The sequence below is a fragment of the Protomyctophum parallelum genome, assembly GCF_964188405.1.
Source record: "Protomyctophum parallelum genome assembly, chromosome: 16".
Lineage (NCBI taxonomy): Eukaryota > Metazoa > Chordata > Actinopteri > Myctophiformes > Myctophidae > Protomyctophum > Protomyctophum parallelum.
The window spans coordinates 37,311,794-37,337,911 of NC_139711.1; the positions used below are offsets into that span (position 1 = coordinate 37,311,794).

At 43.9% G+C, this 26,118-nt stretch overlaps 1 protein-coding gene across 1 annotated transcript in view; it reads right to left on the bottom strand.

The window, feature by feature from the left end:
* Window positions 1-26,118, bottom strand: part of mgat4b (alpha-1,3-mannosyl-glycoprotein 4-beta-N-acetylglucosaminyltransferase B) — a 171,317-nt gene that overhangs the window by 23,920 nt on the left and 121,279 nt on the right. The window contains exons 7-8 of the mRNA XM_083785167.1: window positions 13,184-13,259; window positions 9,074-9,188 (exon numbers count right to left, since the gene is read on the bottom strand). Coding sequence (XP_083641293.1) covers window positions 9,074-9,188; window positions 13,184-13,259 — 191 coding nt within the window. The remainder of the gene's footprint in view (window positions 1-9,073; window positions 9,189-13,183; window positions 13,260-26,118) is intronic.

A 26,118-nucleotide genomic window follows, 5' to 3' on the forward strand; every position in this document is an offset into this window, starting at 1 on the left:
TGTACCAGTGATAGAACATGATCTTCTCACATGGTTTGAAAAGAAACTGGGAAGTGCGTTCCCAAGGAGCAGCAGATCAGGAAGGCGTGATTCACGACCTTTACAATACATCATGATGCGCACGTGACATGGGGAATTCTGGAATCCAGAGAGGACCGTGGAAGGGGCTTCTCCTCTCATGACGAGGCCTGCTCGATGCAGGTGCATCAACATCCCACTGACCACCACTATAGTGTGGTGAGGAAGAGGCTGACGGATTTCAATCTGAATCCCCGTGACAATCCCTGACAAATGAGCACATCTAATCATTTTGGCATTAACGCACTTATCTGAAAAGAATTACCTTTCCGGTCTCGTTCTCTCTCGGTCTGATAGCGGTTCATTTGCTGCATTGCCTGTGGACGTGTCACACCTCATGAACCCACTCTCTTGTCCTCCCCTCCACCTGCCTCGCAGCTGATGCTCGTATGCAGAGAGGTACATACCGATAGATGCACACAGACATATGCCTGCTGATTGTGCCCAGCGCCGCTGGCCCTGCTGTGTGACAGCTATAGTCCCAGAATGCTAATGAGGATGAAAGGAGTTCGTAGCTTCTAAGCCGCTCTGGAGCACCTGAAAGAGGCTTGAGGGAGCAGACTCATCCCATTACTGCATTCAGAGCCTAGATTTGCCTCCTGGGAATTATGTATTTAGCTCAGCGCTGCTAATCCTGAGAGCAGGGAAATATTCTTATGGTGTCTCAATGATTGTTATCGGTCAGTTGGATAATTACGTTTATGTAGGCCTAATTGTGCTGTGAGGTCCCTGGCATAATTACAATAAACAGTAACAACAACTTCTACGGGCCATCGGCATGGAACAAGCTCCCTCTGTACCTTCGTCAGGCAGCCTCTGTAGACATTCTTAAAGCTCAGCTCAAGACCCACTTCTACAACATTGCTTTTAAGTGATCTTATATATATTTTTTGTTATTCATGTCCTCACTGTATTGCATTACTGCTTGTTTTTTAATGTCGTTGCCTTGCTTTTCTTTTATTCTCCATTGTTCTGTAAAGCATTTCTGAGCTGCATTTGATGTCATGAAAGGTGCTATACAAATAAATGTTTATTATTATTATTATTAACTGATGCAGGCCTGACGTAAATCCTGATTTACTGTATACTGTATACTGTATACTGTATACTATAGCTATTTTGGCATTCAACACTGTTTTTTTTTTTTTTTTTTTAATATATTTCTTTGCGGCTTACGCCTTTTATTGATTTTTTAAGGGACAGATAGTAGGCTGACAGGAAACGGGAGAGAGATGGGGGGATGACATGCGGTAAAGGCCGTGTCGGGTTCGGGAGTCGAACCCGCGGCACACCGCGACTGGATCACCAGTCCGGTGCCCAGACCGCTACGCTACGGCCTGGGCCGGCATTCAACACTGTTGTATAAATTAGGCATTATAGTATCGTTTTGCTCTATTGTAATTTATTTTGGGACATCTACAGCATTGAAAATGTCAATTGTGATCCAACAATACGGTGGATAAATGATACAGTATAGGAACAACGCAAACAGATTACTGCAATCTGAAAACATACTGTACTAAACATGAATACAAATGATCATGTTTCTGACATTTTTACAGTTGATGACTTTGTTCCGAAACAACATCTTGAAAACTACTGGCCGAATTGCCATGGAATATTATGTGCACTTTCCAGAAGCCTGCAGATGATTTTTGTTTTCTCTCCTTGTGAAAAGAGAGACGTGCCTCTGGCTCCCACATGTAGCTTGGTTTACATCCTGGACCTGGACACATTGCGCCTGCAGTGGCTCTTAACCCATTCAGGTCTGACGTCGAAATAAAAAAAAGATTCTGAAAGATTTTAACGATTTTTCAAAAATAGCAGACCTACAAGCTCGTAGCACGCCACTCGGTGGCGCGCTATGATCTTGTAGATCTGCTATTTTTCAATAGCTAAATTATAACATAATGTATGTAACCACCAAAAGGGATTCCCGCGCAAAATGGGTTAAAAACAAAAGAAGGTAAAAAACGCTGAAAACGCTGAAAACACTGGCACTGGCGGATGAATTACATAATTAATAATAACCCAAAGAGTTAATATTAAAACAAATGAATGTAAATGTTTCATTAACACTTCTCTTTAAAACACTGGAAGGTGAGTTCTCATTGGGTCCAACTCCTAGCTGATCGGAACACGATCGGAACATGATCGGAAAATGGATCGATCATTAAAATTAACGTGGTCTGAAAATGATTCGACTGCCGTGGTCAGATGGGAGGGCTGCACGAACACAATGGACTGGAACGGGGGAAAAAAGTCATCATTTGGCATTCAGCATGTTTCCCATTCAAGGGCTCCCATTCTCCATGTGCACCCCCTGTACCCCAAGAAGGGTGTGCACCCCCCTGTACCCCCAACAAGGGCTCCCATTCTCCATGTGCACCCCCTGTACCCAAAGAAGGGTGTGCACCCCCCTGTACCCAAAGAAGGGTGTGCACCCCCCTGTACCCCAAGAAGGGTGTGCACCCCCCTGTACCCAAAGAAGGGTGTGCACCCCCCTGTACCCCCAACAAGGGCTCCCATTCTCCATGTGCACCCCCTGTACCCAAAGAAGGGTGTGCACCCCCTGTACCCAAAGAAGGGTGTGCACCCCCCTGTACCCCAAGAAGGGTGTGCACCCCCCTGTACCCCAAGAAGGGTGTGCACCCCCCTGTACCCAAAGGAGGGTGTGCACCCCCCTGTACCCAAAGAAGGGTGTGCACCCCCCTGTACCCCAAGAAGGGTGTGCACCCCCCTGTACCCCAAGAAGGGTGTGCAACCCCCTGTACCCAAAGAAGGGTGTGCACCCCCCTGCACCCCCAACAAGGGCTCACACGCATCGCAATGGGGCACTGTGTGTGGACCACACAATGCCTGCGCACTGGAATTCATGCTGGAGAGGTCAACGCCATCTATTATTACATCTGAGAGAATTCCACAGACACATTTTTTCCACACAGAGGTATGAGATCCGCCAGTCAGCTAACTAAAAAATTTCAGGAAATTAAAAATATAAAGTTTCCTGGAAATGAAGAACAATATTTTAAAAAAAGGAGAATTACTGGGAGAGGGGGTGGAGTTAGCTGGTTTAGTCGACAGTTTGAGGATCCAATGGAGTTAGCTGGTTTGGTCAGAAGCACTTTTTAATGCTTTTCATTGCTTCAATTTAACCAACACACAGACGTAAAGGGTGTTCAATAACATTGATTTATGATAAAATAATATGTAATAATAAAAAACAATAGGATAGTGCCAGAGTGACCCGACGGTCAGAGACCATTCTGTACACAAGGTGCAGTGGCAACACAGGTCTGCAAATGCAAACATATGAGTTAGCAGTGTCGTCCTAGCAAAACTGTAAACATTCAATCTGCTCTTCACAGCAAACTGCTCACATTCTCAACACTGACTGCTACTTGATGATTGACACTATTTGACCATTTGGTCAATATCGTTGTTCAGCATTATGTAAGCAGATGGTGATAGTGACAATATCAATGAATGGGACATATGACTGTATATAACACAACATTATTCTGAACAACAAATGCAGCACGTCAAATGAGAGCGAGTCCACAGCTCCAAAAAAATATGCATTCAAGAGTGTACAACAGCTTATTTTGTTTTCCATAATTGCCCCGTACCTTGGCAATTCCTACACTTTTCCTATCCCTGCAAATGTTTCTAATCAAATGTCTAGGTTACTCAAGACTTTCCAGCTCTTCGTTGGAGCCCTGTATGTTGGTCACGTTGGACAAGGACATCAGACGCCAAGAATGACACCCCGCCCCCAACCTCCTCCTCTATCACAGTGGTTTTCAACACCAGTGGTCCTTGAGTGAGTTCCAGTTGGTCCCCAGCTAAATGATGGAAGAGCTGGTAACCAAATTCTAATGTCTGTGTAATTCTTGAGAGTGTAACCCTTGGGGGTCCATTTGGTTTCATTTTACGCTCTCAAGAGTGCTCTATCACACTGGAGGTTCCGGGCCGTGGCGGATTGGAGTTACTGCTCCATCACCTCATCTACAACCCTCGCTGTGGGCTGAAGTGGATCGCTCATTTAAAGCAGAGTGAGCTGGCCTCCATGTCCCAGGGCTGAGCCCACGTACAACTACTACCAAACACTCCAATTAAACACCAGAGAGACGTGGATGGATGAGAGGTGGTGAGAGAAACTGAGGGGGTTGGAGAGAGAGAGAGAGAGAGAGAGAGAGAGAGAGAGAGAGAGAGAGAGAGAGAGAGAGAGAGAGAGAGAGAGAGAGAGAGAGAGAGATAGACTATAGTTAACTACCTATCGTTGCTGTCGGTAGAAACCTGGCTTGTATGCTGTCGGCAGAAACCCTGTATGTCCAAAACTGTTACTTTTCGGGAAAAGGAAAAAAAAATAACCTGGATCTGAACCAATGTTGTTAATATTTAGTCACAAGCTCTTGTTTTCATTAGTTTGTTAGGTGTAACCTGCCACGCATGTCGGGAGCCACGGGTTAGTTTTAACCCGTCACTAGTTAGTTTTAACCTGTCGTGTTTTAACCTGTCGTGCATGTCTTAGCCACGGGTAAGTGTTAACCCGCCGCGCCTGTCGGGACCCACAGGTTGTAGTTTTAACCTGCCGCACATGTTGGGACCCACAGGTTAGTTTTAACCCGGCCGTATTGTCGGACTAATTAATGCCTGTTGGACTGTTATCTAACAAACGTATGCACCCTGAGGCAATCAAATGAGAGAAGGGTGTAATGTAGTGCAGTAGACAGACCAGTTCCTTCCCTCAGCGCACAGGGCTGTGCTGGATGTTGGCATTAAACTGACAGGCGAGCGCGGGACACGCTTAATTAAACTCAGCAAGGGACAGCAGAGGAATCAGCAGCTGTCAAGAGCCTGTTGGACACGCTTTTCACTGTATGGATTTAAACTCATAAAAAAGAAAATGCCCCCTCCAATAATGAGAGACACAGAGAGAGAGAGAGAGAGAGAGAGAGAGAGAGAGAGAGAGAGAGAGAATTGGGGATGAGAGCAAAAAGATTTGTACAGAAAACTTCTTTCAAGAGAGAGATCAGCTGATCTTAAGTTGGGCCTTTGGCTTCATGCTTTGAAATGTCGCTGAAACCATGTGTCCAAAAGGGTTGGTTACTTTGCTAAAACATGCTAAAAGGAATGTGTTCCAATGGATCCAAAGTAGTTATTATTTTTGTTAATAGTTTTTCATTTTTGTTCCATATTTATAAAACCCACAGGCAGATTTAACAACTTAAATTTAAACCACTTTCCAGTGGTTTCATGAATCCAAAAATATTCATGCTTTGTGACCTTGTAGATCAGCTTTTCCTGAGTTTTCTCTAGGTCTGTCAATTATAGGACAGAAAGAAGCACCTGATGTTATTTAACAGACACACAGAACTAGTATGAATGTGAACAAAATTACGTCATTATAATCCATTTAGAGTAACCTATACAATCCTTATATACCTTTCAATCCGGGACAGCATCTGTGTCACATTGCAGTCTGGGGTGTTCTTTTTTCTGCTAAACTGAATCTGTCTTGAGGATAATAACTAACCACAGAATCTGACCTTGCACGAACCCAAAGCAAACTTCACCCAAATCCTGTCTGCCGCCACTCGTAAAAAGTCACACCGGAGATGGTGCGAGAACTTCTAGGGCAGTGTGACCCCCAGGGGCCCTTGAGGGAGTTCTAGGGGGTCCCCAGCTAAATGATAGTTTGGAACCAAAATGACTGGGTCCTGTAACTGTTGAGTGTACAAATGGAACCAAATGGACCCTTATCTGTAACTCAGAGAGTGTACAAATGGATTTGTACACTTAAATTAACATTGATTTTACAATTGGGGGTCCTTGAAATTAAACGGGTTGAGAATCACTGCTAGAGCCGTAAAAAATCTTCTCTCATGGGGGTCCCTGGCATATCTTTTCAAATGGGGGTCCACGGGCTAATTAGTGTCAATTTGGGGGTCTTTGACATGAAGACGTTTGGGAACCACTGTTCCAGGCCCTCCAGGGGTGTGATGATTGTTTCTTTTCTCGACACGGTGAGGCCACAGTAATGAGGAGCTTTGCAGGGGATGCTGGGACGGGACAGTGTGACGGGGAGAGAGGATGGGAAGGCAGACATCAATCACCAGTTAACCCATTCTGACCTGAGATCAGATTCTAAAAATGTCTGTTTGAAAATGACAGTTTTCTGAAAAAGCTATGTTTCTATGTCAGTCGTTCTTCGATTTTTCAAAAATAGCAGACCTACAAGCTCGTAGCGCGCCACTCGGTGGCGCGCTATGAGCTTGTAGATCTGCTATTTTTAAATAGCTAAAGCATAACGTAATGCTAACACCAAAAGGGGTTCCCGCCCTAAAATGGGTTAAGCCGGGCCCCTAGTGGAGCTCAGGGACCTATTAGAGTAAAGTGGAGCAGCAGAGGCTCATGGGAGGAGAGAGAGCGACACTGTGTCATTTTTTGTGCGAGAGAGAGAGAGTGAGCATGGGAGAGAAAGCCTCATAGCGCGTCACAGACTGAGACTTGAGAGTGTGGTATGATGAGAATCTTCTCCATCGAACAGAGGAAAGACATGAGAGAACCTTTGACAAGAGGAGCCCTGTCCCTATTCTGGACGTGACATAATAGGTGAACATTAGGTGAAAATAGCAGATCTATAAGCTTGTAGATCAGTTATTTTCAGCAAAGAGATTAGGTGAAAAGGAGGGGGTAAAGTGCAGACCGACTGTTCACCCAGTGAACAAAATATATACAGTAGTTTGAATTGGTTAAGATTGCCCTGCAGTCTGAGGTTAATAACGTGAAGGGACCAGGCCATTGTGTCCAGACCATGCAAGCTTTTGACATGCCTTGTCTGAGAGGCTTATAGGCTGGCAAAATTCACCTTTTTAATTACTGTAGACTTTACTTTACTTACTTTAGGCTTTTGTATACAGGATTTGGTGTCTTTTAGCCCATTTCATTTTCATTGCAATTGTATTAGTGGCTTTTTAAAATTGCGGTTTTATGCACCTTGTATTGTATACTCTGCATGTACAGAGGAATGGGGTGCATACTTGTAGCCTGGCTAATAAGCCAGACTAATATCACACAACGGCAGGCAATTGTCTTTTGCCAACGGCTGATTCGGTCTGGCTTATTAGCCAGGCTAGCATACTTGTACTACTGTGCATACATACACTACAGAGGAGTGGTGTGCAGTGCAGCGGTAGCACTCTTTTCTGTTCTTTACTGATCAGCAGAAAGTCACAAGACACAAGCCTCCTCTTTCACCACCATGAATAGAGAATGTCAGGACAGTCAATATACTGTAGCTCATGAGATGAAAACAACAACGTGGGATTGAGTTGCCGCTGGGCTGGCAACAGTCTTATGACAAAACGAGGCTAAGTTATCTGCCCCAAAGCCCTATGCCGTGACCTCAGAGCAGTGCTATTTCCACCAATTACCTCCGGTCAAATGACGGCCTATCTCATGTCTGACTGATTCCACCCCGGCAGATATGCTCCGGGGAGATATGATCCCAGAGTTAATTTCTACTAATTAGCAGGATTGACCATAACATGGAACAGCGGATATGCTCCCAGAAACTGATTCTGGATGTGAAACCTGCTTTACAGAGTGTGTTCAGCACGTGTCTGGCCTTGGAAACCACAGCCAAGGTTATTTGGTCCTTATTTACTCTGGGACCAGGGCCCTGTGCTGGCTGTCAACAGTCCTTCATGCTGGGTTTCCTGGGAATCCAATCCCCCTTTAAGCCCCTAAAACACATGGTCCACATTTGTGCAGAGAGATAACAATAATGTTCTTTACTTTCAAAAGACAAAACAAATGATGATGACGAGTTTTTAATTTCATTTGTAAGACATCAGTCGTGGCATTGTTAATTAGTTTCCTTATTTACATCTGTCAAATCCTTCTGGATCTCTCTACATGTGCACATATTATCGGGATCATAGTACCACAAGGGGTGCTGCTGGATCTGAGGTTCAGAGCCTATTATTATAATGATACTTCATCGTAGTGCCGTAGGGTTGGGATGTTGGCTGCAGCAGGGATGAAACGTATTCATGAACTTGTGGGTTACGGGACAGATCCCTCCGACTTTCAGCCAACTCTGCCTCCAACATCTTACAGGAATCTGTTCCCACAGAAATCACACGCCATCACTGGCTTTCAAATCAATCCAATTTACTCCAGTTCCGACCAAGCGCACCCTGGGTTTCCACATGCCAGGCTCTACTGATTGAATCCGGAAGATAGGAGTAATTGATTGGTCCCGACAGTATAATTAGAAACCAGCTCAAACGAAGGTTGACGCTTCAATTAATCGGGCAGATTTAATTCACTGCGTGTGCACCCTTTACATTTAGTTCCCGTGAGTTGGGAGTGAGTTTCCAGCTGAGCTGCAGATCCTATCAGAACTTTTGACTTTTTAAACTAGGCCTACTTAAGTAGCTTGCTCATTATAATGATACAACTGAACTTGCTGACAAAAACTGAGATTTGCACTTTGCAAAGATTTGCAAAGTGCTTTTGCAAAGTGATTTTAAACTAAGTGAAATCATGAGTCAGTGCCAGGGTTCAAGATAGACCAAATGCTGAATGAAAAACCTCTTCCATTGACTGGCACACATTAGTTTTGTCCACATATTAATACACTTACACATTATTCCAGTTTTTAAAGCTCATATATAATACAATTGTAAAATAATATTCTATAATGAATGGAATTTTCCATACAACAATATAATGTAAGGGTATTATTTGTAGTATAACAGTATGTATGAAAATAATGAATTATTAAATTGCATTGGTTGCTGTTGGTGGCATACACGCACATCTGACACTACTACTATGGCTACGTTTTAGCAAGCTCACAGCTGTAGCTATTTAATTCACGCAGCGGTACGCTATGTTAACACTTCTGAACCCATGTCAGTGTCATTTTGTTTAGCTCCTACGCTGGCATGCTTTGGTAACTCTGGCTGTTAATTTGTCTCACCGATGAAGCCCAGCTGGGAGAACTCCAGAATCATCCACTCCTCGGACGGCTGCTGCAGGGCAAAGTTCTTCATGGTGGTGAAGTAGTTTGGACGCGCCACGATATCGTCCTCCAGCTGAGAAAGACAGAGGGTTGGAGGGTGAGGGGGGGAGACGAGATGGAGGGTTAGACTTTGCCGTAGCGTTATTTCTTCCCTCTAATAGCGGGTGAATTTAATCTGACAATGCCATCATTAAGTTCCATTACATGCTAATAGGTGTAATTTGCAACAATGGGTTTTTGTGATTGCAAACATATGGCTCAAACGGCTCAATAATTGAAAACTCCTGAAGGGTCGTAAACATAAGTCAGGATAAAATACTAGCCACGATGAAAACGTAATGGCCATTTGTATTGGTCCGCCTGTACACTCCACAATGTAGCGGAGAGCGTAATTATGACACTTCATAAAAAAAGAACGGACAAATTCTCATTAGTCATCACGCCGTGGGGAGGAATCTCAGTCCAACGTGACCTTTTGGAGCTGAGATAGAGGAAAATCACAGCCCATTGTGCTGAAGATAACCGTGAGGAAATGTGACACCAACTCTCAGCTTCTTTGTGTCATGTGCAATTGTGCACGTGCGCGCGCACATGCAGTGCGAGTGTCTTTGTGTGCATGTGTATGCCACTAAAGTGATGATGAGGTGAATAGGGAGAGAATAATCTGCGGCATAATAATGCTTGTGTTTTCAGGGGCAAATCTCCAACACTGGGCCCACGCACGCCTGTCACTTCCCATCTCCCCATGCCTTCCTAAGCGGCCCCGCTTGCCTGCTGAGGAGTGGAGACGGGCCTGGATGTGTGTTCAGGAAGCCGCATAGTGGGCAAGGGAACTGATATACTGGACGATGACAGATGGCAATTACCTATCACCATCCGCTTTAGTAGAAAAACAACCCTTCACAATTCCAAGTCTGCAGAGTAACTGTGTAAATGTGTTTTGTTGATTTTCAGAGAGTTCAGAGAGTTTAGACAGCAAACATTACTGTACAAATCTATTCATATTTTGTGGTGACAGACCATAAATGTGTTTTACCCCAGGTAAGTTTGGTTTCGTTTAATTAGTTGTTAGGCAATGGTTTGGGCTGTGGGTAACGTCAAACCAAAGCTCAATGTCACGTTATGGGCATGTCATGACTGGCAACATTATATTATATGGAGATCCCAGACATCAGTGTGAATCGCCATTGTTAGCCAAAGGATTCTGTTGGGTGTAACTAAAGCTTGATCAGCAACAGAGATAGACTATTTCACCCGTACAATAACCGGCCCAACGCATGGGTACCGAAACCTGAACATGCTGATCGACGACGCACTGCAAGGCATCATCAGTTTGGCACATCATTAGAGAGAGAGAGGGAGAGAGAGAGAGGGAGATAGAGATAGAGAGAGAGGGGGAGAGAGAGAGAGAGAGAGAGAGAGAGAGAGAGAGAGAGAGAGAGAGAGAGAGAGGGATCATCATTAGAGAGAGACAGAGAGAGAGAGAGAGAGAGAGAGAGGGGGAGAGAGAGAGATCATTATTAGAGAGAGAGAGAGAGAGAGAGAGAGAGAGAGAGAGAGAGAGAGAGACAGAGAGAGAGAGAGAGGGATCATCATTAGAGAGAGACAGAGAGAGAGAGAGAGAGAGAGGAGAGAGAGAGGAGAAGAGAGAGAGAGAGAGAGAGAGAGAGAGAGAGAGAGAGAGAGAGAAGAGAGAGAGACAGAGAGAGAGAGAGAGAGAGAGAGACAGAGAGAGAGAGAGAGAGAGAGAGAGAGAGAGAGAGAGAGAGAGAGAGAGACATCTTTTGTAAGAATGCAAAAGTTTATTGTGTCTGGGCATCATTTCAAGCCCATTCCAGGGCAGGTGTGGAGGCCAATCCCTCTGAGCTTTGAAGAACACACCGGTGGGGTCAAACAGAAACCGTGCTGGCATTGACGTGTCTGGGCACACATGCATCTACTCAGCTCTATAATCATGGACGGAAACCAAGCGTACTCTCTTTCCAAAGTCAATGCTACGGCCGACAGACAGCTGCTGCTCCTGGAGATGTGTCAACGCCACATCTTCAAAAAACATGAGCAGGAGAAAGGCAGAAAACTAATGAAAAGTCAATGCTATAGTGTTCAGTTTCCCTATACTTCATCAAATCCTGATGGTTTTTCTGAAAAAGCTGTGTTTCTCAAACTATTTCGTAAAATAATATGTAATTGTCCGCCGACCCCCATCTGAAAATATATTGTTCCAGGGACCCCCAGAATTAAAGATAGGAGTTAAAAATGTTTGCTGTGAAAGAAGATTTGCACACATTTTCACGAGAAGTATAAAATAATGGTTTAATGGGTTAAACATAACCTGGATCCCAGCTGACAGAATTAACATCTCCTTCAACTTCTGTCTCCGCAGAATCAACGTGAAAGTAATTACCCTGTATCCTCAGGGGAGCAAAAAAAAAAAACAATCCTTAAAGTTCAGAGTGAGTGCTAGTGCCAAAACACGCATCACGGAATGGCGTTCCTGTCAAAACTCTTGTCTGTCTCTTGGCCACCCTGGCAGCCAGACACGATGGATGTCAGGGTTATAGCTCTATCAACATAAATATATACCACTGTTCCGTACTCCAAAAGTTCAGCTATTTGAAGCCTCTTCCCTGCAGGCTGTTCACAGCGGCCGTGCTTAGATACAGATTACAAAACAATATTCCCTTCAGAAGTTTTTGATCGCTGTTCACACAGAACGAGGAAAGCAAAAGGGCAGCAGATGACGCCAGCCCACTTTCCATTGGCCGAAAGAGGGAGGCGAGAGAAAGGAAACTATTGAATATTATATTCCGAGATCTCTTGTTGGAGACCGTTTTTTATCAACAAAAAAAGCTCTTTTATGGCCTGTTATGAAAAGGGCAACATCCATTACCCTGAGTGAATAGAGGAGCGGAACACTGACAGACTGCCTTTATGGCCGTTTTTAATGCAGCGACGGTGACAACACATTTTCAGGTCATCAGATGTATGTCTTCTGGTTAAGAACCAAAAGGACAAAAGGACAAACAATGAGTGCTGGCATTTTCTTCACCTTAAAGGACCACTTCACCACTTTTCAACTTCTCTTCCTATAATTGGTCCTAACTAATGTTCATGATGAAATACCAAAATTTTTTCCTACTCAGTCTGTGTCTCATAGGAAGGCAGTTCAGAAACCCGTCCACCAGTGACATCATCGATGGTGAATCCAAGCTAATAGAAACGGCAGGCTTTCTTCTCCTGAAAAGTTGCAATGCAAAAGTTGAAGCCATCGTTCTCACGATAATAAAAATCTAAATATATTAAAAAATAAAAACTTGTTTAAAAATAAATCTGCCTAATGATGATGTCACTGGTGAACGGGTGTCCGAACTGCCCAAAGATGATGAAAAAAAGATGTTGAAAAGTGGTGAAGTGGTATCTTCAAGCCTTGCACCTAGAAGGATTTAGTTTTAATGTGCTGCAGGTTGTCTGCTACGGCAGTACTTCTTCCTGGTTAAGAACTGACTATTCTACCATTCAGTACCTAACCTTAGACGAGGTAGTGTATAGGGATGTATGGACTACCACATTCGTACCACATCCATCATGACTCCTCAAGTCATGATGACAGAGGTTTAAAGGAGAGAAAGAGACAGGCCCACGGACGGCAAAGGTCAGATTCAGCATCTTAAGCTAAATTTACACTTCCTTCCCTTGCCAATTTTCAGTGAAATGACTTCATTTCAAGTATATGGGGCTTCAGTCTAATTGCGAACGCAGTGAGCCACTTACTATGACAGCAGGGGCTGAGTGTCTGTGTGTGTGTGTGTCACGCTGTGTGGTGTCACGCTGTTACACCACCGGCCCGCCACCAGAGGGCGCAGCTGTGGCACGCACGCACGCACGCACACACACACACACACACACACACAGGGCGCAGCTGTAGCACACACACACACAACCACACACACACGAGCTGCGTTCGCTTCACGCGTTTGCGCGTCTTACTTGTATTATACTAATAGTAAACATTCATAGTAAATGGTTTATTTTCTTCAGTCCACAGAGCCAAGGAGTTGTGTTCAATACCTGTACATAGTAGGTCCCTTTGGCCTGGGCGTACATCATTAGGAAACAGTAGTCCAGGTTCTGTTTGGTCCGCCATCTGGAGGGAGAGACGCACATGAAGAACAGCCATTCATTATTTGACAATTAATTCGCTCACACACACACGCACACGCACACACACACACACACACACACACACACACACACACACACACACACACACACACACACACACACACACACACACACACACACACACACACACACACACACACAGGACCGAGGCAGAAACCGCAGATCCTGAGTCTGGACCGAGGCAGAAACCGCAGATCCTGTCACATTCATGATGGAGGCAGCAGCCATGCAGCCAGGAGGTACCTCAAAGCGTCTCAACACATGTGGGACCAGGCAGCAGCCAGGTACCTCACCACAGCTCCACACGTGTTCTGGGACCAGGCAGCAGCCAGGTACCTCACCACAGCTCCACACGTGTTCTGCATCAACAATCATTCCAGAGAGTGTGGGTCACACTCCACTGCAATGAAGCTCTATACCACAGTACAAACCACAGTCCCTGTGCATGCATCACACTGTGTATCTGTTTTGTATGTGTGCGTGCACTCCGTGCAGTATGCGTTTGAGTGTGTGTGTGTGTGTGTGTGTGTGTGTGTGTGTGTGTGTGTACCTGTATGCAGCATACTGTACGTACGTGTGTGTGTGTGTGTGTGTGTGTGTGTGTGTGTGTGTGTGTGTGCCTGTTTGTGTGTATGCCCGCACATTTTAAGCCCCTTGCTTAAGAGCCCTTTATGTCTCTGGAGGGAGAGAACTCAGACCAGCTGGTGTTGGATCAGTGAGGTTCTGGTTCCAATCAGACTTTGTCATCGGATATCAACGAGATTTTCTCAAACAACAAAAAGCAGCCTATACATGCCGTTACTGTGTGGAGGCCGTGCATACAGCGACAGACTGCAGCAGGCGGTGTCGTACTGTAGGAAATTAGGAATCCACACAGTGTAAAAACTATAAGCTCCTCCTGGGAAATACACATGGCAAATAAGTAGGAGAATTAATTGTATTGTGTATCATTCTGAAATTAAGTGACTTTACCTTCTTTAAAAGAAGGGTTTTTCATGAAACCATCTCATGAATGTGGATGAAAAGAAATCCCTACATTACATTACATACTCAAACCATGTGTGCAAAAACAAAGGCCCCTGTAGAGCAATCTATTTTCCTCCCCAGCTGCTACATGTTGTCATCAAACATGAGAAAGTCCACTCTATATGGACTTATGTATACCCAGGGAAAAATGTCTCCTCTTTCTTACTTTCACACAGACACACATCTAGGACATATATACGGCACAATTACTGAAGAAAGTCGTTCCCAGTTTAATCTGGTACAAAATAATTCCTTCACATACAAACGAGCTATTGCCGCCAGGAATATAGAGCGACTCATTGAGCCATGGGAATAAAAAGAAACATGTGTGCAATATGCACATGAACACGGAGCGTTCCTGTTTTTTCCAGACCCGGCACTGCTTAGAGAGGATCAGTGACTTGAGCGCAGATTCGAAACATAAAATGAGACGACAGCACTGGGAAACAAAGCCCTGATTACTGCGGCCACATGGGAACAGCTAGTGAGACGCGTGTGCCTCCAACACAGCTCCTCTGGTTTTTGTCATGCAGTAAACACAACAACGACCCTCGGGCTGGAGTAAAAGAATATATGTTTGTGTGCCCGTTTTAAGGTCTGCTACTGAAACGATGGCGAGTGCATTGCAACTATAGGTGATTACAATAACATTTCAGACGTTTACCACACACACACACACACGCACCCAACAACACGAAGACCATAAGAACACTTAACAGTTAAACCAGCAGAATCCCCAAATAGCACAAAACAATTAGGCGATGAATGAATTGAAAGCACCGAATCTCTGTCTACATATTGGCTTAAGCACACATGTACAACAACGCAAACATGAGGTTCAATATTTACTCTGGGCTTAATAGGTAAATCACCGTAGCAAAGTGAGGCTGCCCCGGCTGATAGCGTTCTCATCCAGAAACAGAACAACATAAAAGTAAGCATGTTCTATTGACCAGTGGTGGAAAGTAACTAAGTACTCATTTGAGGAATTTGTACTTTTGACTTCTACTTTTACTCCACTACATTTATTTGAAATCTTTAGTTACTATAGTTACTTTATAGATTTTGAATATTATTACAAAACGTACATTAACCACTTCAGCCCTATATACATTTTGGCCATTTGAAAATTGCCGATCTACAAGCTCACAATGGGTCGCAATATGACGCAATGTGAGCTTGTAGATCTGTGAGCTTGTAGAATTTACACATTTGAAAACTTATGAAATTACTTCTACATAATGAGTACTTCCTACTTTTGATACTTCAATACTTTTGTACTTTTACTCAAGTACATTTAGAATTCAGCACTTCTATTTGTAACAGAGTATTTCTCTATTGCAGAATTGATACCTTTAACCAATTCTGTGTGGGAAACCCTTTTGGTGTTTTAACTAAGCATTATGTTATACTTTAGCTATTGAAAAATAGCAGATCTACAAGCTCATAGCGGGCCACCGAGTGGCGCACTATGAGCTTGTAGGTCTGCTATTTTTGAAAAATCGTGAAAATGCTTTCATGGAAATCTTTGAATATACATTCTTTCAGAATACCTTTTTTTATTCAGGCCTAAATGGGAAAAAGAAAATGTGAGTACTTTTTCCACCAGTGCTATTGACCCTGCTGGTAAAATGTCTCTAGCAGGAGAAGAACATGTGATGGACGAAATTGTGACGATGATGACAGTCCTGGGGCCATATGTGTGAGGTCACATCAACAAAAGACACATTCTAACCCCATCTCACCACGGGTGCATTAATCTGTGCTTAAAGGGGATTTCACGACACGCCATCGCTTGGATGCATTTATACAACCGCGGGGCAGAAAAACAATTCCGCCACAAAACAGAGAGAGGCAGTTTTCCAGACGGGGGATGTCGAGGCTTTCATAGGAAAGTGTTCAGAGTTTACACAGAACAATCCTTGTCTTCGTCCCCTGATCACCACTCAAAAGCATATTTTCCAGCAGCAGACGTTTTTTTTTCTTTTTCTTTTTAGTAAAGGGAGTTTGTGCGTCAGAGAGGCCTCGAGGTACAGCGGTACAGCAGTGCTGCTTAGCTGACAGCACGAGGTGCTATCGAATACCAAACGGATACCCGGAGAAGACTTTAAAACCTCAATATATGCAAGCTGCCATGGATGAGTGCCTTGAGGTGTATCCAGGCTAGATTTTATTTAAGGCATTTAGCAGACACTCTGTTCCAGATTGGCTCACTAAGTGCAAGGTCAGGCCAAGGAAGTGGTGTAGTATAAGAGAATAAGCATAATGTCACAGGCAGGCAGAAACCTTATTATGTGTAGCACAAAAGTAGTACAAATTGCTGATCTACAAGCTCACGAGTCACGACACTGCGATGCGCTTGTACTGTAGTGTAGATCCGCTGTTTTCGCAATTTTTTTAAATTCTGAACCAGAAAACATTTTTCACCTATATAATAATGACAATTACGACATACGAATCTGTACTGGGTAGGAAAGTGGAAAGAAGGATTCTTTGTTTGTTTTGTCTCTTCATGGGTTACACTTTGTGTATTTTTGTAATGTATTTAAATCGATCATTCCCAAATATTTAACCAATGAAAAGTATTAACAAGAACTAATAATTTTAGCAAAAGGGGGATTTCAGTTGCTGCTGCCAGGAATGGCCGGTCAAAGAAATAATAATAATGTGTGTACCGCATGTCCCACAATAACCCAGACGGAGCGGACTTGAAGAAGACTGCAACAGTGTGGGTGGGTGGAGCACTGTTGCAGCATGGAGGAGCACAGAACAGAGTCAACAAGGTCGAAGAGAAGATCAAAGCGGGCAAATGCAATACAAACGCAAGACGCAAGTATAGGCAGGTCATTTCACATTTTGTTGCTAAACTGAAATGAACTGGGGAGGACAATGTCATTTTGAAACGTTGCTACTGAGAGGTATAATAATCTATTTAATAATAACCTACTGACAAGGAGTAAGCCCAGCCCACTCGCTGTGTTGCTGTCCATGGTGCTGTAATGGCTGGCCTGCCTCACTCTCTCAATCTGTGTTTCTGTTTAAGTTCTGGATTGCAGCTTTATTTATTTAAGTGTTAGCTTTAAGTGCTACAAAGTAACTAGGATAGCAGCATGCAGGGAAACATGAAACCTAGTCTAAATGACACATTTGTTATGTGTGGACTGTGGAGAGGGAAATACACAGCTTGTAAATAACATACTTAAGGTCCTTTCATATGGGCAGCGAGTGAAGGTTTGCTCCAGGTCTGCTCATGAGGCACGGCACGTAAAAAAAAGAAGCTCAACACAATCCAGGTCTTCGGGCGTGTGCACAGTCCCGTGAAAAAGTATTTCACGGGACCGTGCCCGTGAAAATACGCTTGTGTAATCGCCCCTCAAATTCTTGAAAAGGCCTGTAGTATGATAGTGGGTGAGGTCTGAAGAGGTGAGTTTTCAGACTGCAGCAGAAAATGGGAAGTGCTTTTGCAGTCCTGACACACACTCACACACTCAAATGAACGTGGCAAAGTTTAATCAAAAATCCCCCCCCCCCACACACACACACACTCACACACACTCAAATGAACACGCCAAAGTTTAATGAGAAATAATAGACGAGACCTTTTCAGACGAGCCATAAAGCCATATCACCATGTTAAGGTGACGCGTAACCAATAAAAGTGTAGCGTCCACTTATGGCTGCACACCGGGACACCGTCGGAGGGTAGATTTAGCCGTTCCCTTGTCTTGTAGAGTGACAACAGGTGTTGAATTTAGCATGGTGGTTAAGTTTTATGAGTTCACCCTGGGGTATGCACTGGGATGAGTAGTTAGTATGCAGGGTCATGGTCCCGGTGCTCGTTCAAGTATACTTCATCTCTGGCTGAAAGGAAACATTGCTGTTGTCGCCATGGTAATAGTGTTGAAGACGTAAAGCTCTTCAGCGTATCCTCTCTCCTGCCAAAAACTGGGCATGTATGTACACCTACAGTGTGTGTGTGTGTGTGTGTGTGTGTGTGTGTGTGTGCGCGCGTGCGTTTCTGATAGATACATACGTACAGTATGTATCTACAGATGGAGAAACACACAGATGGAGAAACACACACTTAAGCTATTCTTGTGTTCATGATGCATTTCCCCAAACAGATTAAATCCATCAGACCATTCTGCCCTAGCTGTTCATTTGCCAATTCATATTTTAAAGGTGTTAAGTACAGGCAAATATTGGGAGTTGACATACTGTATGGCTCACGAGTTGTATGGAAAGGTGGCATGGTGTAGCGCCACCACGAGTCAGGCTTTACGGGTGAAACGGTTAAACAAATAATTGATGATTGATTTTTCCACCCTAAGTAAAGTGCCGCCCTATGTGAAAAGTCATGATGGCATATTAATGAAGAGTACCTCAAATTGCGATGTACTGCTGAATTTGATGAGAAATATTTGTAATGGAATATTTTACATTGGGTAAAACATACCAGAGTTTAGGGATGGTGTGACAAAAAGGATGTTTAGTGTTCTAGGGTTAATGTTTACACACTCAGTATAATATGGTTATTTGTCTTTATTATGTGAGTTTACTGCACCTGGCTGATGTACATTTACCATCTATTCTAACTGTTACGATAAGAATACAGGGAGATCATATCAGAGAATGGTTAATTTACTGTTATTCGATGCATATAAACTGTCAACTCTTTGGGGAATAGATCAGCCCAGCCCCAGAGCATTTGATAAAGCTGCTGCTGGTGATGTAACATTTTCAGCATCAGAGTAAATATAAGAAACTGTAACTAAATTATAATAATAATAATAATAATAGCTCAAATTTATATAGCGCTTTTCTAAATACCCAAAGCGCTTTAAATAGGAACACTAGGAGCAGACTTTATTAAGAAAAAAACAAAGCAAAACAAAACAGATACAACAACAGTACAGGGTTTAAAAAGATAAAAGGATAAACGAGGGAAGGGACACACACACACACACACACACACACACATCCTAACCAGACCTCAGCTGGGGAAAGCTATCCTGAAGAGGTGGGTTTTGAGTGAGGTTATTATGCACTGTTCTAAACATGAATAGCATTTTAGTGTCACCGAGGTTATTGGTCATCAGGGTCAACACCGGCACAACACTGTTCTGTATAGTGTACAATACGATATGAAGATGGTATAGTACACAATATTGCTCTAATTACATTTACGTAAGTGGAGGACATGTTGGTGCTGTTCTTTTTGAGGCTTTGTGGGTCTGTGTGAACACAAACATTGGCTGATGATTGGCTGATCGCCCAAGAGCGATGATTTGATTGGCTGAGCAAAGTACATGTATTGAAGAAAAAAGTGAGGGCAGAAAAAGTGATTGGCTGAATGACATTTCTGATGATTTGATTGGCTGAGCACGGGCATGTGTAATGATGTTTGATGATAAGAGCGTGCCTCGCCCTGTTGCCCCTGTTAAGTGTAGACTTGATGCCATATGTAGTCCATCTGAAGAAAGTGAGGATTATACAGAGACATTGGAGATGGAGTTAATTGGAGGGGGGAGGGAGGGAAGAGGGGTGGAAAAAAATTATCCTGGGAATTGCACTTGTGTCCTTGTATATATATAGGAGAAATGCTGTCTATAAACTGTACTGCTTTTTCCAAATAAAATAAATATTATAAATAAAATGCCTCATTTCACACAGATATGATGTTTTATTTTCAAAATATGATATCACTTCAAAACAGAAATATTACTTAGTGAGTGAGTGTGTCTGTGTCATTTACATTATCTAAAAGACAACCAATAAGACAACTTAATAGAAATGCATACCACATCACCAGCTAAAGCAGTTGTCACAACATATTAAGTTCCATAACAGTTCAGTTAGAACAATAATCACACCTGCATGTCCCAAAGCAATTTCCCAACCAAGTATGTCCTATTTTTGAAAAATCGAAGAGCGACTGACATTTCTAGAATCTGATCTCAGGTCAGAATGGGTTAATCAGACCAGTGTGTGTCCAGTGGAAACCTCGTATGAATCTGATCTCAGGTCAGAATGGGTTAATAGAAATGCATACCACATCACCAGCTAAAGCAGTTGTCACAACATATTAAGTTCCATAACAGTTCAGTTAGAACAATAATCACACCTGCATGTCCCAAAGCAATTTCCCAACCAAGTATGTCCCCCCGCCACACACACACACGTACGCACACACACACGCACACACACACACGCGTCGCACGCACACACACCACAGGGGGATTCAATGGAGCCTGAAGACTTCCTGCAATGGAGCCAGCAACTTCAGCCTGCGCCCTGAGCCTCAACTGCCATTACCCATTCCTTATTTTTTAATAAACCAAACAAGTTCGAAGTTAGTTCGATCATAGCCTGGAACTCACCTATGCTTTTTATGGCATAGGCAGTACATGTGTGCGTGTGTGTGTCAATTTAACAAAGGTGCAGACGATCAGAAATCAGCAGAGAGTGAGCGATGTTTGAGCTACTCTATGCCAAATTGAAGTGGACTTGGACCCAGACTTTTTTTCTCTCCCTGGAAATAAAAACGTTTCCGAGGCTAGTTCGACCAAAACATTGAACCCCTATGCTACCTGTACTGTACATGTAAGCAGTGACTGGAACAATGTGAATAGTGTGAACAAACACATTTGAACCACGTACATTAGAGATGCAGTGCAATCTGTAACTTCCAACTTTGATGTCCTACACAAGATTTAAACCCGGGTCCCCCACGCAAGTGCAGACATTTTTACTATTGAACTAAGCTAGAGCACAAAACAAAACAAAAATTGATATCCTCTTTTCATCTGCACATCCTCTGTCAAACTGCATGGCTCTATTCCTTGCCAAGCCTGAGCGGACAACATGACTCGGATGCAAATATTGGAGGAAGAGAGAAAGTTTTCAAGTTTTTTTATAAGAGTTGGGATATATGGGATAGGGATTAGGATCCCCTCTCCCTCTGTTCCTGATTTTTCCTATATATCTATAAAAAACTTCACTGCTTTTTTGCCGTTATAATAATTCATGTTAGGTTCCCATTTCAAAACTACAGTATAGGTTCTATAAAATAGAAAAGTATTTATCCAATTTCTGCGGTGTAAATAGCAGAAAGGCGCTTGACTAGTGCAACATTAAAGGAGAATTCTAATCTGGAGTAGCCATTTTCTTATCGTAATCTGATGATATATCCACCACTGGTAAATTAAAGTCCTTTTCTAGCGCGCTGTAGCTCTGAGCAGGGGTCTATCTATGGACCGCTCGACATTTGGAACAAAACTCTATAGGGACGCATTTCCGACATTATGAAAGACAGCTGTAAACAAACAAACAAAAACAAAAAAATATTGTCGAGCGATCAAAATACGTGATTTAGAAATAGACCCGTCGGAGCGCTCGGTATGAAGTCCCCCCCCCCCCCCCCCCCCGCCTCTACTACTGGTTAATAGATATAATAACATCAGAATTTGGTAAGCAACCGGCTACTCCGGAATTCTCCTTTAAACGTCTCCCTCTGCATCCCTCTACAAAGACCTCTTCATATTGGGCCCGGCTAGACACAACACTCAATCATTCAGTGTAACAGCAGCCAAAACCACCAACACTCAGACTGTCCTTCAACATATCCAAACATACAGCAAACCACACTGCAGCTAAAACAGCCACCACTTAGCTTAAAGGGGAATAACACTCTAGGCTGATTTTGTGGTCAGGGGCGCTAGCCCCTGCTATATAAACAGCTTTTGTCCCCACACGTCTCGAGATTTGCCATTGACCACAGAAATTCCGGTCAAATGTCTGCTAAATTTTGTCCCCGCCCGTCTCAAGTTTTGCCATTGACGATGAACGGAGAAATGACGTCAGAATTCCGTCATTTTTATGACATAAATTAAACTTCAAAACATTAAACGCCTTTGACATTGAAGGGAAAGTTTACGTCATATGTAAACGAGCAAATCAGCTAACTAAGCACAGGCAACAGGCATTCTGATTGGCCAGTATGAGATGATGCATGATGATGTACGATGATAAGAGCGCCCCTCACTTCACACAGGTGTGATTTGTTTCTTTACAGGTAGAGAACTGCATGAGGGTAACAACAGCTAGGTGCTGTGCACTGTGAAGTTTGTTTACCGTATTTGTCTTTCTAGTCTTTACAGTAATGCATGGTTACATTCATGTTTTATTGTGTTGATCTATTGATATATACTCTTTCAAACACTGTGTTTTGTGTTTACTATATCTTATGCAGTTTACTAAGAAAACCTGCATTTCCCGCCAATCCGCCACACCTCGTGACACACTCCATATATGGCCGTCTCCATATAAAATCTCCCTCTCCCTCAAAAGGCCTTGCCTTTTCCTGCCCACAATTGTGAATAGGAATGTGTTCTTAGTTTAATGAAGAGCGCAGCTGCAGCTACTGTAATACAATGGTTGCGTTTGATTTACATGTGTCAATGTGCCACTGTTGACAACTGGTCAATGCTTGCATGCTGGCACACCTACTGTAAATCTAGCACACCCATTATGAATTTGATTAGCTTCAGGGGTGCATTCCTTACGTCAGTGGGGTGCATGTGTCTGGTCCGATATACTAACAGTCCGACAGGCATTAGTACGACACCCTATACCCCAAACCCTAACCTCACAGGGATGCCACGGGGGAGTTTTAACCGGCCACACATGCCGGGAGCCACAGGACTGTTGCATGTCGGACGTGTTTTAAACCCGTTTGTATAACCTGTAAAGGAAAACAAACTACAAAATCAGTATCTGGTCCCATTCCCCTTTAACAGAACCCCTTACACCCCCCCCCCCCCCCCCCCCACACACACACACACACACACACACACACCAACCCTACGTCTGCGGGTTGATCAATAAAGAGCGACGTCTCATTCTCCCGTTGTCCATACTGAGAGGCTACGCTGACAAATGACACAGGCAGGAGGAGGAGGGGGAGGGGGGGGGTGACGAGGACATGGCTCGCAGGGCCGAATCGATCAAAGGCGGCCTGATTTAGAAGAAGCCCCAAACCCGCTGGCTTTAATCTTAACCGCGCAAGTGTGTGCGTGTATGTGATTTGTGTGAAATGAGTGTCCCCGACTGAGACACACACACTGTGTTTCTGTGTGTGTGTGTGTGTGTGTGTGTGTGTGTGTGTGTGTGTGTGTGTGTGTGTGTGTGACTGTGTGGGTGTGTGGGTGTGTGTGTGTGTGTGTGTGTGCGCGCGCGAGTGTGAACGTCTACCACTGTTTCAAAGGTTGAAGGTGCAATGACAGCATTTCACTTCAAAGGAGATTGCACAGTTCACTACCCTTTTCTGTTTTTTCGCAGCGCCATGCAGGGACAGACGGGCACAGATTGACAGCACAGGCTTCGACACAGAGGGAGCACTCTTGCAGGATTTGAAGCGACCGACGACCATATGCCTGCCTTGCAGGAGCACGCTTGATTCCGGATGCAATTATCTCAACCACTGCATCATCCACGGACACAGATCAGCACTATTGTACCGCAGACAAAAGGACCCAGCAGTGTGACACACATCTATTGACAGTGGTGGAAAAGTAACTACAGTAAGTACTCAGTAATGTAGTCAAGTTTGCCTACTTAAGTACAATTTTGAGGTATTTGTACTGTACTTTCCAATTTCTAATACATCTACTCCACTGAGCACCTCAGATGCAAATATTGTACTTTTACGCCACTACATATATTTGAAGACTTTAGTTACCAATTTCTTTGTAGATTTGGATTATTATTAAGAAAAACATGCATTACCCACTTCAGCACTATATACATTTACACTATTTACATATACACTATATACCATTTGAAAATGCGACGCATTGTGAGCTTGTAGATCTGCTATTCGTACAAAGCCAACTGGAGTTGTGACAAATCATGACAACACACACAATATTTGGACCAAAAAAATAATTACAAAGTATTTTTCTTCTTTCTAATTATTTGTTCGGCCCAAAAAATGTGTTTGCTGTCATGATTTGTCACAACTCCAGTTGGCTTTGTACGACGCTTTAAAGGTCTTTAAATAAATACATTTTGAAATGTCTATGGGAAAAATGCATAAAGAATTATTTCCTGGGCCTGGCGTTGTCATGAAAGGGGAAAGAGAAAAGGAGCTCCACCTGACCTTCATTATCACCCTCTGAAAATTATATTCACTGTTTAGTCCGTGGGCGGGGAGCGGGTGCTCAAGGCATGGCGTTCTGAACAGAGTAAACAGATTGATATGCTAAGTGCAGGATTCATATCAAACGGTACCGGAGGAGTGTAGTTTTAAAACAGAGTTGGTTTGCTAATTTATTCAAGTCTAAACATGTATCCTTCAAGTGCTTTTAACAGAACAATGAAAATAGTGACTTTACAGGGCCACAGAGCAGGACAGCAATCCGACAAATAAAGTCGGACCATCTGCCCTGAACACTCTCTAATCTTACTGCCAGAATAAGAATAGGGTTGACGTGGTGTCTGGTTGCTATAGGGCTGAGCTTACCATCACCCCCCACTTGCCTCCCACAGACTATTCATAAATAATCTGCCAAGGGTTTAGGCTTATTATCCCACCCTCAATGTCTTCACATATTGTACAACGTACAGTTAATATAATACACAACGTCAACGTCATCAAACAGCGACGCGCCCGATGGTAACATCATTCTACAGGCCACAGGTTTCTGCGTTACACCTTTTTTCTTATTTCCCCCTCCCGTATGTGGCGCTAGATCGGCCGGTCTAGCTTCTAGTTTTCAGAATGAATGCTATAGTGGGCTGGGGTACAAACTTAGAGTATATATGAATAGAGACGGCACCCGGAGGAAACCCTGAGGAGAAATGGACATAGTGGCCGAATTTGGTATTGCAGCGTGGACCCAAACACATGAACGCGCTGTCCACTGACTATTTATTTATTTATTTATTTGACAGGGACAAAGCTCATTAATCAACATGTCAGTTTTCACATCAATGTAAATGGGCCAGAGTTAGCCGAAGCTAAATTTCATCTGTAGTTCCTGGGCAGGCTCTTAGAAAATGAATGATAAAAAAGAAGGACAAAGTGTAGTGTGCCTGCACACAACACCATGCGTTGATGCCATGTCTGGCTGTCGGGGAGTACAGGGCTGCGCCGTCTGCACCCACCTCCGCAGATACAGGCGGAACCGCCGCCCGCACTTCCAACTCGTCCCGCGGCGAAGACCGTACCACACCAAGGGCAGCCATGGCTGTCTGTAGATAAATCGAGCGTCCCCCGTCGCACACCGTCACAGCAGATGCAGGTGGAATCACACGCTCACTCGGCGCCTCCCGCAGCAAAGATTGCCCCACGCCAAGAGTGTTCAGTCGAACTCCCGGCGTGATGATCACGGACATATCCGCCAAGACATCCCCTCCTCCAGTGCCGCCGTCTCCCGGCGTTTGGTGGCGTCTCCCTCGGCCCGCCATCCAGCCGCCAGTGCCACCCACCACCCCCGACATTTCCATCTCGTCAAGGGGGGGAAGCGGCCCGCCGTTGTCGCTCAGGTGAGGTCCTGGGTTTGGCTGGATATCACCAGCCAGCAGGATAGATGTCATCAGGTAGAGTATCACACGGGATGGTCGATTTGATCTCTCCTTTCTTCCTGTCGAACAGCCCGTTGTTGGTGGGGTAGCGGCGTGGAGTAGGTTGCATGTTGGCTCCATGTGTTGAGAGTGGTTTCTCGGTTACCGGTCCGGTTGTAACAGCAACGCACAGACAGTAGGACTAACACAGCCACGTAACATAGAACAAA